Source organism: Priapulus caudatus, unplaced genomic scaffold (assembly GCF_000485595.1).
Source record: "Priapulus caudatus unplaced genomic scaffold, Priapulus_caudatus-5.0.1 Scaffold193, whole genome shotgun sequence".
NCBI classification, from domain to species: Eukaryota; Metazoa; Priapulida; class Priapulimorpha; order Priapulimorphida; family Priapulidae; genus Priapulus; species Priapulus caudatus.
The window spans coordinates 119,835-129,135 of record NW_014577254.1 but is presented as its reverse complement, the minus strand read 5'-3'; the positions used below and the strand labels follow the sequence as shown (position 1 = coordinate 129,135).

At 41.6% G+C, this 9,301-nt stretch overlaps 2 protein-coding genes across 2 annotated transcripts in view; one reads left to right on the top strand and one right to left on the bottom strand.

Moving 5' to 3' along the window:
* LOC106807055 (echinoderm microtubule-associated protein-like 2) overlaps positions 1 to 3,095 on the top strand; it is a gene marked incomplete in the record, with an annotated part of 34,219 nt that extends 31,124 nt beyond the window's left edge. Inside the window, 1 exon segment of the mRNA XM_014809282.1 lies at positions 1,122 to 3,095. Within this exon segment, the coding sequence (XP_014664768.1) occupies positions 1,122 to 1,247 (126 nt within the window).
* The window catches only part of LOC106807061 (N-acetyltransferase 6-like), a 9,350-nt gene continuing 3,098 nt past the window's right edge, over positions 3,050 to 9,301 (bottom strand). The window contains exons 2-5 of the mRNA XM_014809288.1: positions 4,938 to 5,074; positions 4,515 to 4,590; positions 4,041 to 4,167; positions 3,050 to 3,714 (exon numbers count right to left, since the gene is read on the bottom strand). Of these exons, the coding sequence (XP_014664774.1) occupies positions 3,391 to 3,714; positions 4,041 to 4,167; positions 4,515 to 4,590; positions 4,938 to 5,074 (664 nt within the window). The 3' untranslated portion in view covers positions 3,050 to 3,390. The remainder of the gene's footprint in view (positions 3,715 to 4,040; positions 4,168 to 4,514; positions 4,591 to 4,937; positions 5,075 to 9,301) is intronic.

The window sequence follows — 9,301 nt, the reverse complement described above, 5'->3', positions numbered from 1 at the left end:
GGCTCGAGCGTTCACACGCTGTCGATTCGCTGCTCCAGAAGTGACCCGTATTTGCGCGAGCTACAGCTGCTTTAGTAACAATCAAGCGAACAATGCGAAATAAACAATGCAATGCGCACCAACTGCCGATAAAATACGTTAGACTGTCGCGCTCCGACATTCCACTTCGCCGTTGACACTGAACTGTCTGAGCGCGGGAACCAGTTCTATAAAATACGCGGCTTCAGAAATTACGGTATTTAGCGGTTCACACGACGGAAAATGCGCGGTCCAAGAGATCCGGTATGTTCTCAAGCAACGGCAAAGATTATTCGGGGTCTGGGGGAAGCCGCGTATTTCAACAAATTACCGGGAATCTGTTTAGATTACCGTATTTCTTGGACCGGTGCATTTTGCCTCGTTAAACGCTAAATACCAAATTTCTTGCTACGTGTGAACGCGGCTATTATGCGTTCCTAAAACAAGTGGTTTTATTAAATTCTGGTGTTTAGTTTGAGAAAAACATTAGGGAATAAATTTGCGTTAGTTGTGTGCAAACCTATCAGTAGGGTATCTTCAGCAATATTACCAGCAGCATCTTTCATAAGATAAAAATACCACTGTCAATCCCCTATTAGACTTCGTGATTAGTGGGTTGATCAGTTGCCAGTGAACATCATGCAACAAGTTTTCAAAATAAAATGTCAGGAAAAACAACACACAAACCGCAAACCTTTGGTCTGTTGCAGGGATAAGGATACAACTTTACTTTCCCGAAGTCGTCTCCCGTAGCCAACACTTTGCCCTGATTGCCTCGTCCACAGCTGTTGACGTCTGTACCGTCACTCCCTTCTGGCCATATACCTGCACAACAAATAATATAAAATTAGAATTCCACCGAGACAATGGATACAATGCGGTTAGGCCCTGGAATAAGCAAGGTGGCGATGTTAATCTGGCGTATTTGTCTCAGATTCGGTATTTCGCAAATACCGTATTTCATAAATACGAGGTCTCGTGTGAACGAGGCTAATAACTAGCTAACGTATTCAGGTATTTCTTGCAAAAAAATATGTCATGTCAATAAATAGACGGTTTAACTTGTATTCTAATGTGTGCGCCATTTGTGTCTTCTGTTGCAGTCTGGTTGCCATGCATATGGGGGACACAGCAGTCATGTGACAAATGTTCACTTTCTCTACGATGACACAAGGCTTGTGTCAACCGGTGGCAAGGACATGAGCATCATGCAGTGGCAGATCGTTTAATGATGTTCAGCTACCACGTGAGAAGCTGCTACATGCAGTGTCACTTACTTAAGTGTAACAAGAAGAATTTAATCGCATCTGCCTTCCACCAAATAGGTAGAGTCCTCTTCTGACTGCTTAACAGAAAATTATCTTCTGCCAACTGATAGGAGAGAGAAAGAGAAAGAGGGTGACAGAGAGGGAGAAAGATACTTCTGCAATGTGAAGAGGGATGCATTGCCAGATGCCACTGCTCATTTTACAAAGACCAGGTGCCGAGAATTTTTTTGTTTAAGAAGGAAGCTGTAGCAGCAGGAAATATAATCTAGTTATGTAAGTAAGAGCCAGTGAAGTTTTCGTATGGTCATCTACGTTTTGGAGTAGTGACGGTGGGAAGAAATGAGTGCTTTCTGGTTTCAAGAAACTTGAGCCGGTTAAACCAGAAACAATCAAATCTCCCAGGCTCGGAGGAAATGTAAATGGAAGTGCAAAATGATAGTCAGCTCTGCTTTGGTCTAAAAAGCAGCTAAAATACAATAGCTCATGTGCATTATGCATCATTATTGTGTGAAATCAGCTTTAATGCAAAGTGCTGCCATCTGCTAAAGGCTGTTAGTGTTAACGTTTTTTTTTAAATATGTTAACAAGCACCTCTTCAATGGTTTTAGTAGTAATTTTCGCATATATCATGCAAGGCGGTTACATTAGCCCTTCACTGGTCTAGAGTTGTTTATCTCTGATGCAGTGTTTTACTCTTAGCTGGACAACTCAAAAGGATACACTTAAAATAATACTCCGTGCTATAACTGGAAACGAATAATGTGCTCTTGATTACTCGCTCGGTAGTTGAGGTACAATGTTTACTTCTGCAGAGCAGCAACAATAATTGGTTTCTATAACCGAGCGAGTTCCTAGTAAGTATTATGCTGCCAGTTTGGTACTTCAGATTTCTGCTACAGGGCTAAGCTAGTAAATTTGACAAGGTCTACTTTTTTGTGGTCGTTATAGATTTTGTAAACATGCACAGAAACAAGGGTGCTATAACCATATTAGTTATCGCGTTGATTGCCACCTTGTTTGTGGCTTTTAAAAATCTACTTTTAGCAGTAGTTTTTGTATGTTACGGGTTTTAACTTGGGATTTCAAAATGATGGGATCCTTTTAACATTAATATCCTGGCCCACAGTTATAATTTTCACTCATTTGAATTAAACATTTATAATCACGATAGAAATTATTTTGTAATAATTATAATTAGGTATTTCACTGATTATTAGTGTTTACTGTGTGAAGTTTTTAACAGATGCTGTGTTCATTATCACAATATAACAATATAAAATGTATAATGTAACAGTATAATGGGAGCCAGCCTTATAACTTGTTTATTTGTGTGTAACATTCAGTACTTAGAAGATTTAATTTATTTGAGTAGTTATATCACTGACAGCAGGCTTTTATTGTGTAATACTTGGTATACTCGAGTGTGTGGATTGGTGTGGAGTAGTCGTGTGTGTGCGTGAATTTTGAAATGTGTGTGTATGCAAGTGTGATTCTTTTGCATGTGCTGCAACAATAAGTTGTGCTGTATAGATAATCGTAGTATATGTACAGCAAACAATCTTATGAAACTTGTGCAGGTTTTGATACACAGATATACTAGAATAGTAGTGCAGATAACTAATAGTATATTCTTATCATGAGTGTACTTGTGTGCACAGACTGTGTGTGTTGTAATATCAAAACTTGTTTTTGCATCTTTTATTCAGTGAGAGCTTTCCAGTTGCAGTTTTCTTCCAATTTCTGCAGCTGTGCCAAAACTGTTCATTTGTAATAATATCAAATACAATAGATCAACAGCTGAAGATTTTATATTTCAAATTTGTCTTTTTTTATGCAACAGAAACAAATTTGATGCACGTGTAAAATAAATACTATACGTTATTATTATGACAAATGAATTGAGATATTTCATAATTAAGTATTGTTACAAACTCTGGACATTCACGACAGCATAGCAAGCATTTGGCACAAAGATATGTCAACCAACATTAGAGGTCATTCACTTATCACAAGTTGCCTTGGCAACCAATATCGGTTTCCTGCAAAAAGGTTTAGGTTACATACTGCACTTCCTTAATGAATAAACTCAATGGTTATCTAGATATTATTGCACACATGTTTGACTCAAAGCTTTCTTCATCCAAAACTTCTCATTTGCAGATGGCACTACTGCTGGCATTGCTGGTGGTGATGATGGTGGTGGTGGTGGTGGTGGGGGTCCTGGATAGGTAGGTGCTCCTGATACAGGAGGATTTGCCACAGGTATTCCATGGCTCGGTTGCATTGAAGGCCATTGGAGTGCCACAGATTTAGCTTGTCCAGCTGCAGTTTTCGACTTGGGCACGTTATTCAATTCCAAAGTACCACCGCCCCTGTTTGTGTCGGAACTAACACTGACTCTACCCAACAAGTCCCGTAACTGTTGGAACTACAAGTGAAGTGGAAAGCGTTTAATATAGTTATGCGAGCCACGTGTAGCATATTGAGAAACGTGTAAGGGCAGAGACACACTTACTAACCTTCATGTTTGTATACTAATATACTTGCTCCTGTAATGCCACCGATGTTCTAGCAGAATTTTTTGAAGCAATTTAACCATGCACTGCCCCCAGTGGTAAACATTTGCAATAAACTCAGATGATAACGCACTCCTTTGTAACGTACTTATCTATGTTGTAACATAGACAAGTTTCGCATTACCGACGTATAGTGATGGAACATCAATGAGTTTAATATATTTCATGTATTACTAACCTGCTGTCCACTTATAAGGTCTGCATGACTGCCCAAGCTGACAATTGGACTAGTGTACTCATAGCCTATGTGCCCATAGAAGTCTTGCTTATCTTGCGTAGACAGATACGCTTCGGTAAATCCAAGTCTGCAATTCATTAGTACTAACACCGACTAATTTTGAACTTTACAACATTTAGTAACTGATCACGAGTTCACAATATACCAATTACCATTTTCAGGCTTTCACAATGGAGGCTAAGCATCCTATTACTTTTCAAGGGCATAAATTATCTATTAATCAATTGAAAATTTGTAAGCTATAAATGACAGACATTAAGATAAAATATATCTAGCATATGTAGGGCAGAATCTTTTAATGCAACTCATAATAAATTCTGTTAAGTCATCATTATGCATCTGAGACCAACTTGACATGTTTCTTATGTATAGGTTTTGCTATTTTGAGTCTTAATGGCATTCACAAGTACTTACGTTGCTGCGTACTGCTCCGTATGCTCCATTAAAAGCCTTCCTAGGCCTTCTCCCCGTCTTTCCTTGCTGATAACAACTAATTTGAACAAATTCAAGTTGTATTATCACAGTTGCTTGCGAATTAATCAGACTCTACCTATACATGACTCGCTAAACTAATAGTAATAGTGGCATTACATCATCCTTCTCTGTCTATAGCAGCTGAAATAATGCTATTGCTTTGTCATTAAATTCAATTGACACTGCACGTCCAAAAGATTAATCTTTATGATCCAAATTACTTACTAATGTAATATATGTTTTACTAATCAAACATCAAATAAAAAATCTCCCTTATACATCCACGATATCAGTTCAATTCCATGGTAAAGTTTAATAAAAGTGTAACCTGGCTGCATAACGAATGTGATACTCATTACTAACCTGACTCTATATAGCATGCTGTTTCTTTTCCTTGAGTGGTACAGATACGACTGTGGCCAATAGCTTGATCATTTTCCACAAGGACAAGGGAGCATGGTAATTTGCCTGCAACCGAAGCCTTTGACAGGCTACGAATTCTGTAACAAAAAAAGATATCACATAACTATTATCTAATCATTCAATATAGCAGACTATATATATATGCGCGGAGGTAACTAGACAGAGGGCACTCACGGAGAGTTCATACCTCCGCGAGCTTCTTCTAACATATATGTGCTCGCTGGTGGCGGCTGCTGACTGTCTCGCCTGCTGCTGACTCGCCGCTCACTGGTGGCTGCTGCTGACTCGCCACTCGCTGACTCGACGCGCTATCGATCGCGCTGGCTGACTCGCCGCTCACTGGTGGCTGCTGCTGACTCGCCACTCGCTGACTCGACGCGCTACCGATCACGCCAAGGCCACACACGCACGCACGCACGCACGCACGCACGCACACACACACGAGACCGATTACATGACCTCCGTTGCAACTCCGTTGCGCGGAGGTAATAAATACAATATATAATGATATATACATTGTAGCTATGTTAGTACAAATTCGGGATTATTTAACAATTTAGTATTGGATATTGTTGCAGCTATAGCGTGTGCAAGAGATAACATGGGCACATGGGCATATACTCACAGATATAGTCCATGGGCTCAGACCCAAAAAATCACTTCTTGGTACCACCTGAGGTGGCAAAGTCTAGTATTGATTTTTGTAATCCTCCATGTGTGTGGGACATATTCTGATATGATAACCTTGGCGGAGTGGCAGCTTAGTGGTAGTTATCATGACTTTTATACCTATACCCATGATACCATAATATGACAGGCGTCTGGAATGATGAAATGGGCATTATTGCTGAGAAACTACCTAGACCAAAGCCAGTTAGGTCACGAATCTGGTCTTAATACATTTAAACACAATGAAAATACAGGATAATATATACCATCAGAATCACCACGCTGTGGATAGACGGATTGATTGGTGCGTGCGCGTGTGCCGCGTCGGTTTACCGCTTGTTACCCATAGTAATGCCTGGTTTCGCATACGATATCGATGTGTGCATGTATATGAAGCAGATTACGGTGATTCCACCAGGTGGCTGACCAGGTTGCTACCGCTATGCCAAAGACATGAGCGAATAAAATATTAGTACAAATAATGAACAAAGTAAAATGCCAAAAAAAACAGACATTTAACATCAGTAGATACATTGTCAGCAGAAATTATTTAATTGAATATTTCTTAAAAATATGTTCACTATTCATCGTACATGAATATCATAAAATCGTCTGGGCAAGCCAATGCCACGTGGTTGGACGGTACTCAACAAACTACAAAATCCTATAAATGTTATTGGTCAGATGTGCATAGCTATTCTATCTCTCGTCTATAAAAGTACCCGAGATGACGTCATACCACTATATCGTTTACTAGTACACTTATCATAACATCCTGATTGACAGAATTTCTACATCGCCGAACGCACACACGCACCGCCATACACGCACGAACGCTAGCGCAGCGAACGGCTTCTGTAGCAACACTGTATAACGCAGTGACACGTACAACACGTAGTAGTAACTTCTACTACCAGGAGTAGATAATAGGTATAGGTATAGGTAATAGGTAGATATTATCTACTCCTGCTACTACGTAACTCCCTAACGTTATACAGATCTGAAAACAAATGAAAAGGCGCGCCATATAGCCGTCCGCTCACATGTGTGTGTGTGTATATTGTTAAGACAAGTTTTTCAGTCACTTGAGACATTCCCTTTCTCAATCCTAGATAATATCCTACTTACAACTCACATTATTGCTGGGAGAGCACAGCACTGGTTTAGGCAATAAAACTCCACTGTTTTATCCAATCAAATATCAATACTAGACAGAGGGCACTCAAAGAGAGTGCATACCTCCGCGAGCGTGTAACATGTATACATGTGTATAACAGCTGGCTCACTACTGGCTGCTGCTGACTGGACGCCGTAAGGCGAGCTGCTGCTGACTGGACGCCCTAAGGCGAGCTGCTGCTGACTGGACGCCCTAAGGCGAGCTGCTGCTGACTGGACGCCCTAAGGCGAGCTGCTGCTGACTGGACGCCCTAAGGCAAGCTGGTGCTGAATCGATCGATCGGTTGAACGTGTGTATAACAGCTGGCTCGCTGCTGGCTACACACACACACGAACACACACACGTGAGCGATTGCATGACCTCCGTTTGCGCGGAGGTAATAATAGCTCCACTGGCTGCCTCGATCAGCTATAGTGCATGCATCTCGCTCTCACTCTTGCTCTCTATCTCTCTTGCCCTCTCTATCTCGCTCGCTCTCTTAGTTACTGCCAAGTTGCCAACACACACTATGCCTCATAAAGTAACGGACTAACGGACTATATCAAAGACAGAGAAAGGCGAAGTTGATCAAACAGACAAATCAACACTGTGGATCGCAGTAGAAAAAGCTCCAATTTTGCAATCAACAAAAGATTCCAATATGGGATGAGATAACAGAAACGAAGAAGCTAAAGGGATCCTTTGAAGATGGCACATGTCGACAGCAATGATCACGCTTGGATAATTAAGACCTACATCTATGAAGCAAGACGGAATGCCAATCTTCACCTGACCTAACTGAGTTAGTAACTCTACCGGTGACGGACGTGTAGCCCCTTCGCCCCTGCTACAGTTTCTTGTTGTACTTGTAAGTTGTAGCGGGAGCGAAGGGGATACACCGCCGTCACCGGTACAGCTACATGATACATTTTACAGCCGATTTTACAAACGATGAAGAGATTTTTTAATCAGACCTATTTTTGGGTAGGTGTGCGACGGCCTTAACCCTAACCCTAACCCTAAACATACCTCATATAAAAAGTGCCGCAGAGCGACAGCGCTCACCTGACGGCAGGTGTTCTGATGCTAAACTCGGGGGCAAACGAATCAAGAGCACCCTCCCATTCGAAGCTGAGTCAAAGGTCAAAGTCAAGAGGTGTAAAAGAAGGGGGAACATTCCCCTCCTTAACTTAAGGTATAGGGAGGAAATGGCAGAATTGCGCGCACAAATCTAAACCGGCTCGACGCTAGGCTCGTGATAGTCGGTGTATAGCATCAGTAGGAAAAGCCATCACTATGCCGAAATTGGAGGTCACAGGTCAAAGGTCAATGGGCACAGGGCAGATTTTAGACATTTTCTTGGGACAGGGTGTGACAGAGCGATTGAAAAACCTTTTGTTTCAGCGGTGGACCTACCATTTTATGGCTTTATTAAAAGACGCATGAAATGTGCTTTCCACTGACGTGGCGAAGAGTAAGTGTCTGATAACCTTTTGACGCACTCAAGAGGAGGAGTTAATACATGGATTTGTTTACTGTTAGAAGAATTTGACGCCGGTTTGCTAGTAAGAATCTATAACATGCCTGGATGTATGAGGCTCCAATGTCACAGTGAAAATTTGAAAGCTAAATTTGCTTGAAAGAAAGGCTTCATATGCTCCCTTAAAATCGTATAATTGTCTATATTGGCATTCTGTTACTGTCAGTGTGTTAGCATGTACTTAATTATGCCACTGCAGTGCATGTCGGTGGTGATAGTATGGTGTAGTTTTTGCCTGCGTATTAATTTAGTTACATGTGGCAGCTCTCTATTTCAGCCTGTAGCTTTCGTATAGGGTAAATGGAGAGTGCTTTACTTATCTCTCTTGAAAATAGGTTCGTTGCTTACTACGTAGCGAGGAAGCCTTCCAGCTTCCATCTTTAATCTTACGACATTCAAACGTTACGCGCCATCTCGTGGGCAACTCTCATTAACCGATCCCACGAACATTTCTTCGCAGAAGAGTCCTGGAGTAGCCATCCAGTGTTCGAAATAGGGCTATCCGTTTGTCCGTACTTGTCCATTTCACGGAGGACAAGTAGATCTGTCAGGTAGCTTGCCGCCGGACAAGCAGCTTTTTAGAAAAAATTTTCATAATTTTCTACCATCGCTGGCCGCTGCTGGGAAACCGAGTTAACATGTATAAACATGGCTGCCCGGAGTGCACCCGAATTAACATATAGTTATAAACATTTATGTGAAGCTTATATGAAAACTGTTAACCTCTTGCTAGCTCCACGAAACCGGTCTTGCTAGTGTTACGAAGATCATCAGCGAATCCAGACATCTGTATAGACAATCAAGTCGTACAGCCCCGTCCGGCAGCGACTACCGCCTCGGAGACAGAGCGAAATTGAGAGAAAGGGAGAGAGAGAGCGAGGGAAGAGAGTGAGAGAGAGAGAGAGCGCGAGCCGCAGAGGAGAGAGGAGTAGTAGAAGG